Genomic DNA, 20,714 nt, shown 5'->3' on the forward strand with positions numbered 1-20,714 from the left:
ACAGTTGGATGTCTTGAACAGTGTATATGGGGCTGGCTGCTGAGATGAGGGGCCATCAAAACTCTTCTGATTTTACTTGGTGGTCTCTAGTAGGATTTAAACACTAATAATAGGTTGTTGTTTGTAGGCTGGTTTTTAATTGCTATTCTTATTTGAAATTTTATTTGTTCTTAGGTCAGTTATTCTGTATTTTAAAAAGTACACTTTGTAATTTAAAAGTCAGTAGTATATGGAATTGCTCACTGAAAGTCTCATTTTTCAACCTCTGGATAAATGAATATGTAGCTGCCTAATGTATCTTCAGTATTTTTTTTTTTTTGAGGGATTCTAGTTGTGACTGCCTGTGGTCTAAATGGTAGGTCCCTGACACCACACACTGATATTTGCTATTTTGACTCTTCTGTAACAGCGTTTTCTCCAAGACTTAACGTGAGGTGGGAACAAAATAACACAAGTGAAAATTAGAATTGCTATACGGAAGAGAGCAAAACATAACCTACTTGATCATGTCAATTTTCCTGTAATTAGAAAACGTAACCTCAAGTTCTTTTAATAACACATGCTAGATGGCTGGGACTGGTATTAAACAACTTTTTGAGTCTATAGAGGTGCATTTGTGTTATGATTGTGTTATTCCCCAGATCAAAGTTACAGAATAGATGACTGGAAGGAACTTCAGCTGTCTGAGAGCCTTAAAAGACAGGCAGACATGTAGTCGCTGGTTTTGAGAAATTTCATTCATTAAACACAGTAGGAATATATTATTCCAGCTGAGACTTAAAAAAAAAAAAAAAAAAAAAAAAAAAAAGTTTTAAATATTAAACCATGGAATAATGCCAAATTGCTGGCAGCTTTTTTTTATATCATGAGTGGCTTTAAGGATATTACCGGTTGAATGCACTTCACGTTTTTAACGACAGTGAAGCTTTCTTTTCAAGTCTCTTTGTTCTCATGGGGCTTTGATTTTTCAAGACCAACACCTTCATTCAGGAGTGTCTTAAATTGTCAGTAAGGTTTTTGTTGGCAGAAGCAACTGTTGTTTCAGCCCCTTTGTGCCTCCATCTCTGCTCCATGTTTAGCAAATCACTGACTCCAAATGGTTGGGACTCAACCCCTGGAATATTGTAGAGGAGAAAAAGCTCAACTGTGCTGCCACAGAAATGCGTGAACTTTGAATTACGGGACATACCACGCCAATTCTTGAATCCATGCTCCACCGACCAGACAGGTGTGTGTAACTAGTACAATAGTGATCTTTGGCTTTTCAGAGCTTCTGAGCTGGAATTAATGCTGGTTTAGTTTTTCGCTACTGTGAAGGTGAGGGGAACAGCTGTGAAGAGCTGGCTATTTTCATCTCTTGTGCTTGTGTATTAGGCACAGTCCATTGCTGTGCTGCTTTCTGTGGTGCCATTTCAACAGAATAACCTAGTTCTAGATTAGAGGACAAGTTTGTGTTTCTTGGAATGCTACTGAGTAGGATATTAGCAACTCATAATAAAGGATAGTTGAAGAGCATATTATGAGTAGGATATTGCTCGTTCTGTTTTCATTTATACATATATATGTACACTTATACAGAGGGAGATGCCTCTTTGTAGAAGAGACATCCCAGAGAAGTCTTAAAAGGTATCAACCCAGATCTGTAATGTTCATGGTGACCATGGAGCGCTTGGTAGACTGCTCCGTGACAGCACTGTGCTAACCAACAAGTAGCACGGGCTGGGGAGAAATTATGGCTGTTTTAGACCAAAGCCTCTCTCACTTTCGTCTCTGACCAGGCAATTCTGAAGGTCATGTTTCACATGAACTAATCAAGTGTGAGGTTAAATCATTAGAAGCAGTGACAGAGGTTATGAGAGAGGAGTCCTCTTTCCCTGTAACCTCAAGTTCACTGTGAAATGGTACATGAGGAGATTGCTGATCCGAGAGGTGATGCTGGTCAATAACCTGTTAATTTGACAGTAACTATAGTATTCGGCTTGCTTGTCCTCAATTTCCACGAAGGCAGAAGCTGAGTGACATCGTTGAGTGCCATGATGGCCTTTGAAAAACAGTATGTATGGCATCAGTGCATGATTTGGGAAGTGTATTTCCAAAGCTGTTGCTTCTGTTAAGATTGCAGATCCTTCTGTACAGTTGGCAACATCCCACGTTCAACTAACATACTGAATTATGCTTTGTCCTTTAACTTTATCAGTTCCACACTCTTCAAATGAGAGGGGAAAAAAGTATTTTGTTACTTAGGTTAAACACTTCAATTTTAATATCTAAGAAGCTTTAAGTTTTTCTAGTAACCTTTTATGGATGCTTTTTTTCCCCCTTGGCTGTAACATGAATAATTAAGGTAAAGTGGCCACAGAATTGGCACTTAAGTGAATTAAAGATTCTTATCATGAGGTAATTAATGTGATGGGATTGGTCAGCTGTGTAGTAGCTAATTGAAACTATTTTTGTTGAAATGTTCAAAGATGCTGTGTGTGTATGTGAATGAATTAACACCTTTAAAATAAAGAAATTCTTCAGAGACAGAAACACTAGGTAAGATTAATAGCTTTATTGGTTGAGTTTCCTGATTAAAAAATAATCAAGATATTTAAGGGACTATAGGGTATGCTTGTGCAAAGCATTGGGGATCAATTGCCAACTTCCAATGAAAATATTGCCTACTACAGGACTTTTTTTCCTTTTTTTGGAAGGTGTGGCATAAACTTGTGACAAAATGTGGAATCCTAGAAAATTTCACCTCAAATTTTCAAGATATTTTCATATATTTTAGTAATTTTGAAATTTGAATCAGTCTGCTATTATACCTTTTGAGTTAAAATTATGTAAAAAACAAATTTGCATCTGACTCAGTGACATGGAAACGTCATAAGGAATGGATGGCTGTATTCTATGATCTTGCTTGCTGCTTCTTGTTTGGTACTTTTGTTATTGGCTGTAGTAATTAAAAATGGATCTCTACGGGCCCTTCAGAACTTGGCATAGTAACCATTGCAGTGTGGGGACCAAAAACTGCAGGCTTATATAGGGTTGCTCCCATTCTCCCTCTTGCTTGTATTTAATCTTCAATTTTGGAACTGAAAGTCTTCTCATAAGGCAAGTCAATGCAGTCGGATATCCCTTTTTGATGTGGCTACAGTTTTTACTGAGATTTGAGGATTTCAGACCAACTTGAACCCCTACTAGAATACCATGTGTTAGTGGAAATGCGGTCCTGAAACCTAGGAGTCATTTGGTTAACATTTCTCTTAGAAACAACTGTCTCCTCCCCTAAACCAGAAGCTTTCCTTGCAGCCTGTTGGTTCAGCCACTGGAAGTTGTCTTTATTGTGGTGCCAGCCCACGCTACACTGTGCCGTCAGATTGCTGAAGTGCTCTGTTTAGATTTGCAGTCATAGCCACAGGGAACCTAAACTATGCAAATCTGGTCAGAACCACTCTTCAGACCTCTGGAGGAATTGCAGCTTGGTTCATGTCCATAAGTGTAACTTAAAATGCAGGGGCTTTCTAAAGAACCCACTTTAACCAGGCTGCTCACAACTGCAGAGGGACAGAAATCAAATGCTGTATGTGGAAAGAAAAAGGAACTAGATGGACTCCATTTGAGTGTGGTGTGATCAAGTTTTGTAGATTTAAATTTTCTCCCTCAGAATTGCACAGCTGGAAGGATAGAAATGTGCTGATGTCTTGAAGGATGGGATGACAGTAACCCTGTAATAAGGGATATGCTACAGACAACTTGCTGAGGCGGAGTAATGGATTTCAGTAGGTATTATACATAGCCTCACAAAGGCTTATGGGCTTAGTTTTCACCACTCAAGTCTACTAGATGTTTATAAAAGTCTAGTAGATACCTTTGTTGGCAAGAGGGGGCTCTGTTAATAGCTATTATTTTATGTCAACTGAAGTTACAAAATGAAGAAAAATTGTTTTATGTATTGTGAGGTGTAAAATGACTAATAGTATTATAAGATAATTTTGTCTTTCTGTCTCCATCCTAGAAGAACTTCTACAACAGAATAGCAGCCTGTGCTGTAACAGTGATTCTACTGAATGCGCAGATGGTAATTTGATCCAAAATATGAACTCTGAAATGATATTCTCTTACTATAATTCGTGAGCCATTGGAGAAATGCAAGGGATATATTTGACCCCTAGATGATTATATACTACTTATTGTCAGTACCTTGAGATGAAATCATGTATGGAGTCGTTGCCTGGAAAACCTGGCTAGATTGAAGTGCAAATCAGCATTTCTCAGTGAGTGATAAGGCTGTGTGTTTCTTAATGTACCTTCTTTTGAATTTTCAGGGTTTCCGAAGCGCTGTTAGTGTATAATAAAACCTAGTAGGCAGTATTACCACTTCATTGTTGGTTTTATAAGCAGAATGCCTGTATAAATACTGTGTCTAATGTCTAAGAGAAATAATTTATATTCTCAAGCAAATGTGGTACCGAGTTATATTTTGAAGCAAGTTATTACAGAAGTGCTTAAACTGTGCTTCAAAAAAGAATAAAAATTCAATTTTTTCTCATCTCCTTGAATGTAGCCTTCACGAAAGAGATGAAAAATTAAATTTTGATTTCCTGTATTTGTTAACTTCAGCACAGTTGTGTGGGAGTCCAGCCAATGCATTTAAGTAGAGAAGCAGGCATGCAGACTTGTGTGCTTCCCAGATTTGTCTACTTCTGGCTTGAAACACCCATTTTTAACTTTGTCTCTTTGGGCTTGTTTCTCAAAGTAACTTTGAAGTTTTCAAGTGGGTATCACTTCAATTTAGTCAAGTGAAAAAGCTGGGTCCAATGGCAAGATGTTGCTATCCTGAGAAAGGTGAGGAAGATTTCAAGACCTTTCATCTGCAGTTGCACCTCTTCAACATCTTGAGTTTTCAAAGATTTTCTGCTCTTTTAAGTAACTTTATTGCAAGAACGGCTCCTGTTTTACAATGTGAAAGCAGTGGTATGGTACCAGGAAGCTGAAGCTTTTTGGCACTGTGTTGCTGCTGGAGCAGTGCGCTTCATCGGTTAGTACTTTGTATGCAGAAATCTTGAAACGAGAGAGAATTACAAAGCTTGAGTCTTCCAGTTGGATGTATTCTTTCCATTTTTGATTCTTGTGCTTTTGCTTTAGATTGTTCTACATGTGCTGTGTTTTTAGCACCAGTATTTTACCTTGCGTTTCATTTTTTTTTGAAGTGTTATGCTGTACATCCCAATATGTCTGATTGTTTTCCACTTCTGAAGGAAGGGAGGGTGAAGCCCACTCACCCTGACCTTAGGGCTGATTTTTCAATTATATTTTCAGAAATAGTTGCAGAATACTTTTCACATTTAGAGCTTTTTTCCAAGATAAAAAGAGAATCTTTAAAAAGTAGCTTAAATCCTTCATATACAGTAGTGAAAATATTTTTGATATTATTTAAAAGACTATATGCTGCCAAGAAACAAGTAGTTGAGAATAGCTTCAAGTTTTTTTAGATATAGTCTTCAGATCATTTCTCTACAATTTCTGTGAAAATTCTATATAGAATGTTCAAATGTAATCACAAGACCATTTTTTCCCCGGAGATAAATATCGTGTCTAAAACTTTAAATGTTTCAGAAGGATTATAACTTTTTTACATCGTTTGAAATTTTTTTCTGCCTGATCATGCTCATGTGAGTCACTAGATTATCATCTACCATTCATTCATTCATAGATATTCTATTCTCCTTTATCATCTTATCATCGAAGGTCATGATGGTTTGTAAAATAATTCTCATCTCAGCTCTGATGGGCTAACGATCCTTTAAGAGAAATCGTGTATCCCCTGGGGGAAAGAACAGTATATTTTGGACCAAGAGAAAAAGGGAGATGAAGTGAAAAGATCACATTTAATGGTAGGAGAAAAGTAAAAGGAATAAAACTGAACATTTTATGAAGGGTTGAAAATGATTTCTCCAGGCCGGAGAACTGTTGTAAGGGGCATCAAAGTAAAGTTGTACTGTTGTTACAGCCCCCAAAGACTGTTGAATGTCCCATTTACCTATTGCACAAATCATTTGGCTTCCAGAATAGCACAGGGCATTTAATAGTTGTATTTGAATTTGTCATTCTTCATAATCTTTAAGCAACAGTTCTTAGCAAGTACGATCATATTTAGGGCTCTTTTCCCACAGGCAAGTTTTCTTGTATTTCATTCATGCTGGATTTTATTTTATTTAAGGTCCAGTCATCTTATCCCTTGAAATTCCACTGAACTTTTGTTCTCAGACTCTTTTATTGGTAATAGTGTTCCCGCTAGCATTCAATATTAGCTTTCTTATGGCTATGAATGAAAAATATATTTCTCTAAGACCTGTCATAGTTTCCTCACTTCAGAGCTGAAAACTTCACAAATCCCATTATCATCTTTGTATTCCAAGATAAACTTATCTGTAAAGGTGAGATTGTAACCTGAAATGTTAAAGACATTTACGAGCCAGGTGTTGACAGTGGAGGAAAGTAAAGGGAGCTTCCTTTACTTTCTAGGGAGGTAGGACACAGACGTCACATTTCACGGTTTTAACTCTGTCAATACAACGAATCTTTATTAAGTTTGTTTTTCTCAGGGGCAATGCTATTTTGGGGGACTGAGTGCCAAAAAAAGCCATTGTACGCTCAGTGTCCTGCAAGATTTGAGCACATGATTCTTGGAGGATTTTGTCTAGTCTTTTCCAACTCTTTACACCAAAGGAGCTAATAGAATATTAACAACTTGTAAGCCTGTATCCATGTATATATATATATAAATAGTGGTCATCTGCTTAGTAAATCTGTGTGACCCAGCACTGCATGTGTAATAAAAAATGTAGGCAATACTTCATGAAGTAGTTCTAACATAGCAATTTGAGTAGAATTGGATCATCTGTTCTTCTGTCCTCCATGCAAGGCCTTATTCTGCTGCCTTAGTCCATTGTGAGCAATACAAGGCAGTGTTCTACTGAGGAGCAGAACTTTGCAGAGCATCTCCTACCATTTAAATTTCAGGTTAAAGTTGCTTGCTCCAAGAAATATGAAATAATAAAATTCTTATGACAAAGCTCCAAATGCAATAATGATCGTAATGCAGTTCTGAAGTTTGTTTTGGTTGCAGAGGGTTGCAGAGGTATGGAACGTGTAACCTCCCTGCAGTATGTTCACAGAAGCACATAAACCTTACTCGGGAAGAGCATAATGATCACGTGCACGTTGTCAAGCTATGCAGGAAACTCAGTGGTCACAATATGCCACAGCAGGCATATTGTTTTTAGAGTTCGATGCTTCAGAGACTACATATGCATGGTGTGCAGCTTGTGTTTGGCTGCTGGTGTAGAAAATGATGAGTTTTAATAAAAAAAAAAAAACAAACCATGGTACATTTCACCACAGTACATCTCATTTTTGTATGTTATCATATGTTTGAAATGAGCAAGAAGGTAGTTCCAAACTTCACCTTCACGTGTGCACCCACAGTTTGGTCTAAGAAAAAAACCATCCTAGAACCCTTGCATTTTTAGTGTATATCTGTTACTGTCCTGTTCAAATTGAATGCAAATAAATTTGTAAGATGTATAAATATTTACTTTCCTAAGTAATGATTGATTTTTGTATGCTTTTAGAATTTATTTGCTAGCTATTTGTTGGATAAAATCTTCTACTTCATATGTTAATCTGTGACTGTAGTTGGGTACATTCCCAGATCAATGCAGCTTCTCCAAATTGTGGGTCTAAATGGAGATTATCCCTTTCTCAAAATTCTCAGTATTATTTTCATGTCTGTGGCATTCTTTGTTAGATTCCCTTGCAAGATGAGAAAATTTTGGCTAGATAGCACAGAAAATTCTATGAATTATGTTACATAAAACTATTTGAATTCTTCAGCAACCCACTCACCAGCCTTCAAAAAAAAAAAAGAGGAGTCTGGAAATAGTTGACAACAGTGGATGAATGTTCTTGCATACTAGTGCAAGAACAATATATACATGTTATAAATACATGCAGATGGGGAAAGTACATTGAATTTCAGATTTATGATGTCAACTCAGTCTAAACAGCATTTTATCTGATGAAGCAGGCAGTAAAAGGGGGAAAAAAATCAAAAACACCACTAGTTACGGTAGTCTTACGAGCTAACTGGATATATTAATAGTAAGATACAAAGCAAACATTTTTGTCTTGTTGTAAATCAATGTGTTTATGTATTCGTTATTAGTAAATTTAAATCTTCAGTTCTGCATATCTTGACTACTTCTCATCAGTTGGTCTGTGGAGAGGAGAAACAGAAGTCTTGTCTGAAAAGTGCGGTATTGTAACATAAAACAGTGAACCGAGTTGGTTAAACCTTCATGATAGAATTCATTGTAGTAGAGCAGACCTCAGGATTGAGTGTTTGGAGTATGTTTTCACAGCAATTTATATTCAGGATTAACTTTTTAAATTTTGAATTGCAGGACGTGACCATGCTCTTGATTTTTTCAAAGGTCCATATTCGTCTGAGAAATGTTGTGCTTCCTGGAAGAAAGAAAAATCAAATTGGCTGGCTTCACGTGTTTTGTTAGGGATTATAGGATATATTTCAGAGAAGCCTCTCAAATGCTACTCTACTAAAGTACAATCAAAAATATTATTGACTTGTTAAGCTGGGATATCTGAAAACATTAGGTATTTATTTTCAAAAGTAGGTCATAGTTGTTTTTTTTTTTTCAGGCCCATTTGCAGTGGCAATTTGTTAGTAGCATTACCACCAGCTAGCATATGCTTCATGTTGGCTGAGGTCACACTGAAACTGGGAAAGGATTTTCTCTCTTATTAGATTCGAAAGATACTTTTTGCTAAAGTTCACACAGGTGTCAGTTCGAGTCATTTGAAAGGCTGAAAGTAAGTAGAAGAAAGTCTGAGGAAGGTGAGGAATGTGCATAGTAGAGCTGAACTAACTTTGTGAACTGCTGAGACACCTGAAGTTTATTCAGATTTGCTTTCCATTGTGTGCTTGTTGTGGGCTACTGCGGGCTAGTATTGTTCAAATACTCTGTATTTTGGAGTGTTGTCTCTAACTGTGCTCTGTGAATTAGGAGAATTGTTGAAATCTTGCAGAATTTTCTTCTCTTACGCAAAAAGAACAGCCCCGTTTGTGGGAAAAGTAGTTCTGGTTGCTTTGGACTGAAAAACATTTGTATTGGGAAGCTGGAAATACTTTATTCATTTGAAAGCACCCAAGGAATTTCTAAAATAAGTCTTGCTTTTTGAATTTTAAAGCAAGATACTGTGTTTCCGAATACTGCATTCTGATTTGAACTTGAGTTGTGCAGGGAAAGTTTTTCCCACTTGTGAACCTGTCAAAATAATAACTAAAAAGAAAAAGAACCAGATATTTCTATAGAGATATGTTTTAGTATTTTTTTCTTGTATGTGCAAGTAGGCCTTTCTGAAATTTCTATCTTTGTCTGAGGCTATGTAACTTTATTATGAATTTCTGACTTACAGTGTAAAGGAAATAACAGCTGTACTTCTTTTTGGCCGTTGAGTCAAAAAATGTGCCATATAGTTCAGTACCTTTACTCTGCACATCATCAAGTGAAACGAATATTATGTTTATATTAAGAAGTTTGATGGTTATTTAGCGAAGTAATGGGAGCACTTCAAAAATAAACAGAAAACAAATGCACACAAATGTATTACCAAGTGGTGGTGGAATAGAGGAAAGTAGGTATGCGTCAGACAGCAGGATATGGATGGATAGGAAAGCAAAACACTTGAATGATGCAGGACTGATAAAGTCAGCAGTGAGAATCAATGTATTGTAAGACAAAAACTAGGCTTAAATATTGTACCTGCTTTACTTGGAACAGTTATTTCATGTTGCTTGTAAGATTTACTTATTTTGATTTATTTGAAGGACTAATCTGACTATTTTGTAAGTAGGTCTGTACATGTCTTTGAGCTAACAGGGAGAAAGATCAATAGTAAGGCGAGGCTGCTTGACTGCGGCCTAGTAGTCTGCGGTTTGATGACTTCATGGGGGCTGAGTAGTGAAAGACGTGAGGTACTTGATGAAGTTGCATCTGGTTGGTATTATGTAGTGGGAGATCTGTGGCAGTGTTCCCGTTAAGTGGGGGACATGGCCTGAGAAGAACTTTGTGGAAAATGTTGGGAGACGTGTCTCTATTTTCAGGTACAGCTGGGTTCTGCTTTGCTATAAGCCTAACATGTGGTTGTGCTCTGAACCTGCTTTTGCAAATTTGTTGAAATATTTGGATGAGGTCTGCAACAACACGATAGCAGCTGTTGTACCGAAATGCTGCTGTAACTAGCTACTTACCTGCCCTGGGCTGTGATGCTTGTATTGCCTGTAGTGACTGCTGTCTCAGGCTTGAGTTGTCAAGTATCTAAGAAGAAAAGCTTCAGGTACTCTGGAAATCAGCTGGTGTCTCTAAGTGGTTATCTAGTGAAGTGGAGTCTTGGTGTGTAACTAGTTCACTCAGAGCAGCGACTTATCACCATTTTGGTCTCTAGAAAAGTCTGTTCATTATCTCAGTAGCTGTTCTCATGAAATAATAGGATAACCCCGAGTCTTTCTGTGTGGGTTTGGGGAAGGCCTGTGGTGCAGTTCTGGTATGTTAGGCTGCCTCTTCATTTTTGGACATCATCAGTTGCACGGGCAGGGTTCCAGAGGGCAATCTGTGGGCTGAAATGAGGTTCCGGTTGGCAGTGTGTTTGTTGTGACTGAGCTGGGGTTTGAAGCCTCTCTATTGATTACGCCATTTAAAGCTCTGGATTTTTTAATGGGGACATGCTGGCTTTATTCTGCCATCTACAGATTAAGTGAAATGAAACGGGTAATGCCTTGGTGTAAACATTGAAAGAACTTTAGGTTTGATTCTTGTGGAGAATTTCTAAGCAGGAGTAAGGCAAAGTTAGCCCTAGCGGATCTGGTGAGTTGTCATGGCAAATATTGCATCATTTTGAATTATTACAAAAATCAGTTAAGTACTTCACTACTGTAGGTAATATTTCAACGTACTATCTGGGGTTTAGTCCTACTAAGAATGTGTTTGTGATCTTTATCTTTAATCATACATGGCTTTTTCCATGTCCCAAACAAGGTCTTATCACTGCAACACAGTGAAACCTTGTAATCATCAAGTTTAGCAACACACATGGGTATGTGTGCTCTCTTAAAGCTAATTGTTGTTTTATGCAAATATTTTGGCAATGCATTGTGTTAACACAGTGATTATTTCCTGAAGAAAAACAGGTGAAGGCAAAAGCAGATTACAAGCTCATGGTACCTTACACCACAATGAAACTAGATCTGTTCAGCTAGCAGTGTGGCAGATGTTTTTAGGATTTACAGTGACATCTCCCAGCAATCAGGATTAAGATGTGCTTTTTTGCAGGGCCTCAAATGTCACTGAGGCAGCTGAGTGCTTTGTGTATTCAGGAGCTGCTGGCAGCTGTGGAGGAACAGGGGCAGTGGTGTTTCCAGCCGGGAGCACAAGGGGGTTGGTCAAGGGTTTATGTGCATTACAGAGCTTCTGTTTTGTTTGTCTTGCTCATCTATTTATTTTTCACTTTGTTTTACCCAGAAAAGTTTGTTCAAACTACTTCAAGGGAATCGGTTAATTGATGGTGATCTTTTAATGTGATGTTTTAATCTTTACTGAACTTGAAATGCATAGCTTTAAAGCTTCTCGTATCTAAGTTGAAAAGACAGTTTACTGGAATACCAAATTGAAATTTTAATGGGAAAGAATTCAGGAAATTAAGAATTAAAGTTCTGATATGGATTAAATTAAGAATCCTGTATGGTTTGTGCCTGTGCAGTGCTTTTCATTAAGGAATCTGCTCCTTTTTTATACCTTGCTGAAACATCGTGTTCCTAAGCTTGTGTTTTCATTTTCAAATAAGTACCCTTCTAAGAGATGTGAGAACAATTGGTATATAAACAGGGAATGTAAATAACTTTTTCCCTAACCCTGTAGTAACTGTGAAATAACAGTGATTAGAGATATTGTCAATCCTTTTAACTAGTGGTGTAAAGCTGTGCAGCACAGGTGAATGGATTTACAATGTGTTGCTGTTAAAGGCAAGTCCTTGGATTCTCCCTTGGTCCCAGCTGTATAATTCTATGCCCTCTGTTGTGTTTCTGATCATAGTTCTTGAATTGATCCAATTCGCAAAGCTGACAGAAAAATATTTACCTTCCTGTCTGTCATGGTCTGTTTTCTTCAGGGTAGTATTGGATTTTGCTTACAGAGAATCTCACAGAGGAAATATCAGAGCAAGCATAAGGAGCATGTGGCAATGAAGAAAGCAGTATGGAGGGAGGGGAGTACCATTTAGGAGGACAGAAAATCTAGATACCATTCTACATGTACTCATGGACACTCATTAGACTGACCCAACTACGTTGTTCCCTTCACCCTAAATTTTGTGGGATTTGTGGCAGGCTTCTCCAAAATCCTTCATTCCAAATAAATCTCTGGCTTCCCCAGTTCAACAGCCGGTAAATCACTCTGGCTTAACAAAGAAAGTTTTGAAGAAATATGGAAATTGCTTGCACAAGAGAAGACAGATCACAGGACAGAATAACCAAACTTGTGTGGAGTAGAAGTAGAGGCTCATCCTAGAAATGCTTGCATCACCGCGCTGTACTGAAATGTAGCCTGCCTGACTTCTTACTAATCTGAAAATGAAAAAAAGCTTATTTCTTGTTCTCCTACATGAGAAATTTCTTTGTAGGAAAAGGTGTTTGAAGATTTGTATTTAATGAGGCCAGAGCTGTGTCAAAATTAACACCTAGAATGGAGGAAGCGTAAAGGCTTAACTGTGGTGTTTGTACCTAGTGATGCAAAAGCAGTGACTTCAATGCGACAGAACTGTATTATGTGTGCCAAATCACGTCAGGCTTCCCTACAGGAAGTATAAAATCAGATTGGACCTCTCACTTATTTTTCCACACTTCTGACATAGTCTTTGGTAAGTGCTTAGCAGCAGCAAATTCTGTTATAGATCTTAGGTTCAGATTTTTATTCCCACCAACCTTTTATTTGTACATAAAATGGACATAAGTCAGTGATACAGAATTGCTGTAGTATTTTCTTACCACCTTCTTATATGAGTGTTATGTATAATAAATCATTTTTGTAAATGATACTGTCTTTTCATGGCTTTTACAAACCAGGAAAACAGTTTTGGTATTACAGTTGTGACTCTGTTAAAGAATTAATATTACATTACTGAAGTTGTGTTTTGGACAATTATGTACTGAAGAAAAAATAAATCCCCAGTGGGAGTTACTCTGTAAAACATGCCATTTTTTTTTCCTGGCATAACAAAAAGCATTAGAATATATCCATATGTTGGGTAACTCAGAGCCGTGATGCTGGACAGGGTTTATGTAGGTCAGCATGGCTTTGGTGAAGGCTGGGTTTCTGGTACACCCAAAGACTTGGCAATGAATGACCTCCTGAGGTGTCAGAGGAGTTTCTCAGCGAAGGCATTCTGCGAAGAGCCAGAGGAGCAGCTGGAAGGAGCACAGCACAGCTGCCTGCAGTTGCTTGGCCTTGGGTGCGACAGCCCGGCTGCAGTTGTGATGCTAAGTTCTGTCTGTTGAGAATTTGAGAAACTTAAGATATGTAGACTATTTTAATCCGGGGAGAATTGCAGGCATTCAGTGTTGACATGCTGGCGAGTAATTGTAATAGAAGACAGTAGTGCATAGATGCGGTGTTACATTTAACTGGCTGCAATGCTACTGTGCAGCTCCTGAGCTTTATCTGAAAGATGACCCTAATTCAGAAAAGTACCAAAGCAGGTTGTCTGATGCCATATTTTCTGCCCTCATCTGCTATTAAAGGTGCAGTTCCATGTATTTGTGCACAGAAGTGGTGCTGCTAATGCAAACTATTGCCCTTTGTGAGTGCTTGCTGTCCGCCTTAGTTGTACAGATGGTGCTGGTTCTAGGGCTGTCCTATACTTGCTGGAAAGCTGACCAGCCACAAAATTGCTGTGAGAGGCTGAAGAGAATTTGTTCCTTGTCAGGTAGCATGATTTCAGCTGAGAATCTGGAGTGTGTACACTTCTATTTGTTTACACACATGCCTGTAACATGCATCTTCTAAGGGGATGTTTCCACTTGGACTTAGCTGCGCCCTATTGTCAGCTCATCCCAGACAGTGCTGGGGCAGCATTGCTGCTGCTGCTGGAGGTGACGCTTGCTGCTGAGCGTGGCCCGGGCGCCCCGGCACAGGCGACGTGCTCTCCTCACCCCCCACCCAACAGAGTGGCTCTGCTTTTACTTCTGCCATGCTTGCGGAGGTAGGGTTTGCCCTTTCCTGGGGTTACATGGTTATGAGGCTAAAGCATCGTACTGAGACGTTGCTGAGGCTTTTGCCATTTTCTTGTGATTTGTATTGTGGTTGCCTGCTGTCAGAGATCCTTCAGTTCTGTCCAAGGAGCCTGTTGGCTCTGTTGTTCAGCAGTTTAAAATGAAAGTTTCCTAAAGCAGCTCACAGATTAAAATGCTTGCCTTCAGCCTTCACTCTCCTGTATTTGTGTAACAGGTGTTTTAATTTTACATGTGAAGTGTGGGTGGCTGTATGTTTTCTTGATGAGCTTCTTATAGAAATCACATTTCACAACATCTACTGTATTATCAATTATTAAGCCAACTTTGACAAGTAATCTTGATGCCTTCACAAACGGCAAGATGATCGTACTAATTTTCTGCATTACGTTTTGCATTAGGGCCAAATGGGGCAAGTAGTTAACTAACTGTTAGCCGTGGCTACCAAAGGGAGCCCAAAGTAACTGTTGTATGTTGTGTTGTATTAATGAATATGTGCTGTTTTGTTTCTTCAGCCTGATGCACTGGAAGGCTGTCAGGCTGAAATGGAAGTAGCAGTGGCCGTAAGCCGTGCTGTTACCAACTCCCAGCAGCTGCTAGGAATGTGTTGACCACCAGGCCGGCTGCTGCTCTCCAATACTGCAAGTTTGCAGGCTTCTGGTAGTGCCCCATGGAGAGCAGGGTGCTGCAGCTTCTCTGCGAATGGGAGGGATTACGAAGCACCGTCATCTAGCAAACTCACTCCATTCTTTTACGTTTCCTTTCACTGCGTCCTTTATGCATGTCTCCTTCAGCAGAGTGCAGGAATTACAATTGTGCTCGGAGCTGTGAATGTCTGGGAAACTGTTTTGGCTTTTGACTGTGCTTTATCTATCTGTATAGCTACGCAGACTCTAGCAAAAACAAGAGCAAAAAAAAAAAGGAAAAAACAAAACAAAAACCCAATAAATAAATAAATAACTGAACAGAACAATAACAACAGCAAAACATATACGCAAAACCAAATAAAACAAAAGGAAAAAAAACCCACCTAAATAATCACTCAGCATTATTTCTGTCTATTACAGTGTTCTTGCTGGGAAAACTCATTTCATGATAATTACAGTGTAATTTCAGTATATTCCCTCACTAATATAGTACGCTTTTCAGAAGATGAAAATGCACACAGGAAATGAAATAGGGCAAGATAGGTGAAGGCTGAATCCAGTCTTTATTTCTTCATAATCTAGTATGGTATTGCATTAACATCACTTGATGTTAGTGATTCATATTTGTAGAAACACTTGTAAAGTTTGTTCGGCTTTTATGGCGATCTTAAGTTAAAATGTAAGGTAGTCAATGTAAGAATGTGGCTGGAGGATCTTAGCAGCCCGGCGGCGTGAGAACTTCAGTGCCATTTTGGATGCAAGGTGGGCTTCACTGTAGTCTCTGTCAGAGTTCAGTTATTTAAGGTCTACAGGCATGATGGTTGGCAGTGCCTGAGGACAGATAAACTGTGTGAAATCCTTTTTCAGCATGCTACATTCTGACAAGAAAAAAAGTTTTTTGAAAGCTGATTATTTTTAAAAAAGACAAAACAAAAACAACAGTAATGAGGTAGAATCAGAATATAGCATGGAGTTTTAATTACAGGTAATCTAAATTCAAAAACTGATGCAAGAAGCTTTCTATTGGCACAAGTAACATCATTTGGGATTAATATATTTGGGGTAATTACTATAGCATAGCCAGCAACTACTAGCAAAACACTTGAAATAATGGATATGATATTGCTGCTTAATGTTCTTTGCTGCTTGCATGGATTAAACTCTGGATGCGTTTTAAGAAAGTATTTAGTGTGTGTCAGTTTAGGAACAGCACAAGAGGTTAAAAGTTAGCTCTAGTTCTCCTTTCTGATATATTGCATAGGGTAAGATGTTACTGAAAGCTGCTTCTCTTTTACTTCTTGCTTGTGTGAAAATTTTTTCTGTAGATGTTCTGTGGTAAAGGCTTGAAGACAGATTTTGTTTATCCCTGGCTGTAGTTACAAGAAAGATTAGATGAAGTGAGTCTAAGTTCTTTCTCCATTTCTTTTCTCAAAAATTGCTGCAGTTTTATCAGATTCTTAAACTGACTAATTACATCTGGGAGGTTAAAAATGCCTAAATTTCTAAAGTTAGTTTCTTCTCATTTGATTATTGATTTCTTAAATTTGTTCTTAAAAATTTCTTAGATCCTTTGCTTGACTTTTTGTTTCCAGTTTTATATATGGTTTCATGCTTACTGGTTTGAAGTTTCTTCATTTCTATCTAAAGTAACTGAACTCCTGTGGCTTAACAATGAATAAGTGTGAGTGTACTCCCAACCCCACCCCTGCCTACAAATGCTACTGCCAACCACAGTACCAGTGCTCAATTTTGGCAAGGTGTGATGAGCTTTCTCCTTATCGTGGCTGTGTCTACTCCTTCCTCTGCTGCTGGTCTCTTCATGAACATCTATGCCCAGGGTCATTGTCTGTGGCTCTTGATATGCTGAGGAAGTCAAAATTTAGTTTGGTTGCGTGGTCACCGAACCTCACCTTTCCCAAGGTCTGCAACACTTGGGTGTGTTGATCTGTACTTGCTATGCCACTGCCCAGGGTGATGATAAGCTTGCTTCATGGAAGAAGATGGGATTCATGTCACTATCAAGTTTCTTCCTTACTTGTTAAGTATTAATAACAAGACTCAAGCAGGAGGAAAGCTGTTAATGATGACAGCATCTAAACAGAATTGCAGGTATCTCCTTCTCCACCCTTCCACAAGTTGTTTCCAGACATCAGACATGGTTATCTAACTATTTGATGGTTCAGTTTGGATTTGAGTCCATGGCAATGTGACAAAAGTAACAATCAAGCCAGTCAAAGCTTCATACAAAACTTTTGGGTTGAGGACTTTGTTGGCAAGTGTAATGCTGCTCACTCAGCTTTATCCACCTTTTTGCCCCAAACTCTGAATAAATGCTGTCTGAGGAGTTACTTGTGAAGATGTCTAGAAACAGGTCTCCAGAGGTCAAGTGCTCAGTGGGTAGGGAGCTGGTGGCTCCAGGCTTCCTCCTCTACAGGGATTTGGAACAAGACTGCAGAGTTAACAGTAAGGGGAGAAAAAGTAGCTGATTGTTTTTTTTTGTTTGTTTGTTTTTTGTTTTTGTTTTTTTTCCTCCTCTCTTCCCCTCAAAATTCCCAATGGGGATGAAATAGCTTGTATTCCCCCAAAGATGATCAGAAGGCCAGAACAGCTTTCCTATGAAGAAAGCCTGAGAGACCTGGGGATGTTTGGCCTGGAGAAGACTCTGGGGAGACCTCATTTAAGCTTTTCAATACTTAAAGGGGGCTTATAAAAACAGATGGAGCATCTTTTTACTCATGCAGACAGTGCTAGGACAAGAGGGAATAGTTTTAAACTAAAAGAGGGGAGACTTTGATTAGAGGTTAGGAGGAAATTCTTTCACTCACAGGGTGGTGAGGTCCTGGCACAGGTTTCCCAGAGAATCTGTGGATTCCCCATCCCTGGAGGTGTTCAAGGCCAGGCTGGATGGGGCTTTGGGCAACCTGGTCTGGTGGGAGGTGTCCGTGCCCATGGCAGGGGGTTGGAACTTTGTGGTCTTTAAGGTCCCTTCCAACCCAAACCATTCTGTGACTCCTACTCTGAGCTGAGTTCCAAGAGGGAATACCAGACCAGAGCTGGGAATCTCATTCCTCTGGTCCCTTGCCGTTACAGATGTGAGAGCACTCATGTCTGGATACTGCTTGGTGGGCTTTTAGTGGTGTTCAACCAAGATGACTGAAAAGACACATGCAGTGCTGTTGCTGTTTGTACCATATTTTACCAGGTTGTTCACGAACTCAGGAGGTAGTCAAGTGTTGCTAGGGAAGGAGACAAAGCAGAATGGTTTCATTAATGGTGTGTATTCACTTCTAAACAATTAGCTGGTATGTTCTCCTCATGCCTTGTAGAGTGTGACCATAGCATCTCAGTATGATAAACATACATCTTCTGTAATGCTTCTTAAAAGTTGTTGTTAGCTGCTGTGACGTTTACAGTAGTAGTAGTAATGATGGATGTTTTGGGTACTGAAGTCAATGTTTTAAGTGGTTTCATAGGGTTTCTATGCAGCAGAGTATAAGAGAGTGCTATTTTTTAATGTGCTTTTATTTTATCATCCAGTAGATTGTTGGTTGCCCTTCATGTTATGTCATTTTGATCAGTTTCCTGGGGAGTATCAAATCATTCAGTGTTTAAGGCACAGCAATTACAGTGAGCTGATATATGAAGCAATAAATCGCTTTTGAGGGTGATGAAATGCCAAAGCACTGATGAGACCTACTGAAAAAGTGAACTGCTTGTATAGGTTTCTTGGGGAGCTTTTTTCTTTTTTGCTCTAGATAGAAAGTGAAGCAAGTGAGTAGAAACATGAAAAATCATATACAACTTGTTTCACTCTGAGACTACTTCCCTTTGCTGCTTGCTTAGTCTCTAGTTTGCCTGTGGGCTGCTGCTGAAACTCCTTTTTGAAGAAACTTGGCAGCATGGAAAAGGAGGAATGTTATTAAAACCACAAAGGATCAAACGTGTAATGGTATGTCTTAGCAATGGGTATACGTATATTTGCAGGTGGACACTTCATGTAATTGCAGTATTCTGTGCACGTATTTACATGTGTTGGCATGCAATTGGAAGTGTTATAGAGACAAATGGGGTTATTGCTTATTTCAGTCTGTAAAGAAAAAATGCAATTGGTTGTCTTGAATTTGGGGGGGTGAGGGGTGAGTACCATAGCTGCAATTACACTCTAGGCATTTGTAATGTGTATTGGAAAGCTTTTGATTTGCTGTTTATGATCAGTGCTAAAAACATTAACGTCTAGGGCTTTTCCCTCTTCCCCTTACTGAGACCAGTAATTTACAGCTTCAAGTCAGAATGTGAAAACCAAATGAGGATTGAACTTGCCTCTGAAAACTGTTTCAAAGCTGTTATGTTGCAGTAAGCATTGACATTTCCAGAACGCTGTGCAGTTTCATCATCTTTAATCCAGTGCTTTCAGCTGCACCTTTCTTTTAATAACATCCATGAATGTATTTTAATTTTGCTCTGAAAATGCTTTTGGGAAAGTTAATTACTGTTATCTGTAATTGAGTATTTGAAATAATTGTTTCAGAAACTTGAAGCTGTCTTTTTATGACCAAAGAAGAATGAAAATGCAGAAGGGCAAGATAGAGGTTATTATATCCTACGTCTGCTCAGTAAGCATGCAGTAAAATCGTGGTGGGATGCCAGTAAGCTTTTAGAATACTTTATGTACAGACTTGCAAGTGCAATATGAACTGCAATGTGAGGAGAAAAAAAAAAGGGGGGAAAAAAGAAGCATGAAAGGGTATTGAATTTATTCATCTGTCTCTTTAGCTGGTCTTTGCTCTAAAACCATATTCAAGTTGTTGATTCGTTACTTTTTTCCCAGGAAACATAAATTACTGGTTTTTCTTGAAATCACGTCTCACTTGTGGTGAGATAACTTTTACCTAAATCTGCATAGCATTTCATCAAATTTTCAGTGAATGTTTGTATGTATGTGTATATAGACACACGGTTTTATAAGCCAGCTGTGATTTCTTGTTTAGGCTACTCAAATGCATAGACTCTTTTGAGACTGTTTATGCATCATTATGTTGTAAATAAAGTTTTCCTTGAGGAAGATCTACTATAAAGTCTGCTAGAAATGGTGTCTCTGAACATGGTTGTGCAACATAAACTTTTGACACATTTGCTAGGTAAAAACATTCCCTACAAATTAGGAGAGGGTAATTGCAGTAGTTGGATTTATGGTTTGTATCCAACCTCACATTTTCAGAGACAAAAATGTAGGAATAGTTCTGTGCAGGAAATCTTTAGTGTTCTATAGGGTCCTTTTTGCACATTCAATATAGATGGGTTGTATACTTTGAGTATTTACAAATGTCTTCAAATGGTTTTACTGGAGCTTTCACTTCGGTTTTCTTCGGTGGTAGTTGTGGGCATAGAGCAATCTAGAAGATAGGCTGTTGTAGATGTTTATTTAAAGTAATTAAAAATTGTAATAAATTGTAGAAGTAGACATACTGGTGAATGCAATATGCTGAAGAAATCTACACATTAATTAAACAGAATGACTCATTTGCTCCGAAAGGTCCCTGAACCAGACTGTTTGAAGCTTGGAGGTGGTGTAGTGTAGCATGGTGGCATCGCTGCCATGTTCTTAAAGAGTTCCCCAGTTAGGTGTTTGTTTGCTGTCGTAAACAGATACTGTATGAGATGGGCTTTTGTACAGATTGTCTAGTTTATTGCTGTATTCAAGCTTTTTCTTTTTTAAT

At 38.5% G+C, this 20,714-nt stretch overlaps 1 protein-coding gene across 18 annotated transcripts in view; it reads left to right on the plus strand.

The window, feature by feature from the left end:
* INPP4B (inositol polyphosphate-4-phosphatase type II B) overlaps positions 1-20,714 on the plus strand; it is a 293,558-nt gene that overhangs the window by 70,773 nt on the left and 202,071 nt on the right. For 2 of the 18 annotated variants that reach the window (XM_050710624.1, XM_050710627.1), the window contains one exon: positions 4,004-4,066. The exons of the other annotated variants lie outside the window; for them this stretch is intronic. In XM_050710624.1, coding sequence (XP_050566581.1) covers positions 4,004-4,066 — 63 coding nt within the window. The remainder of the gene's footprint in view (positions 1-4,003; positions 4,067-20,714) is intronic. 18 annotated transcript variants of the gene reach the window in all.

The sequence above is a fragment of the Cygnus atratus genome, chromosome 4 (assembly GCF_013377495.2).
Source record: "Cygnus atratus isolate AKBS03 ecotype Queensland, Australia chromosome 4, CAtr_DNAZoo_HiC_assembly, whole genome shotgun sequence".
NCBI lineage: Eukaryota > Metazoa > Chordata > Aves > Anseriformes > Anatidae > Cygnus > Cygnus atratus.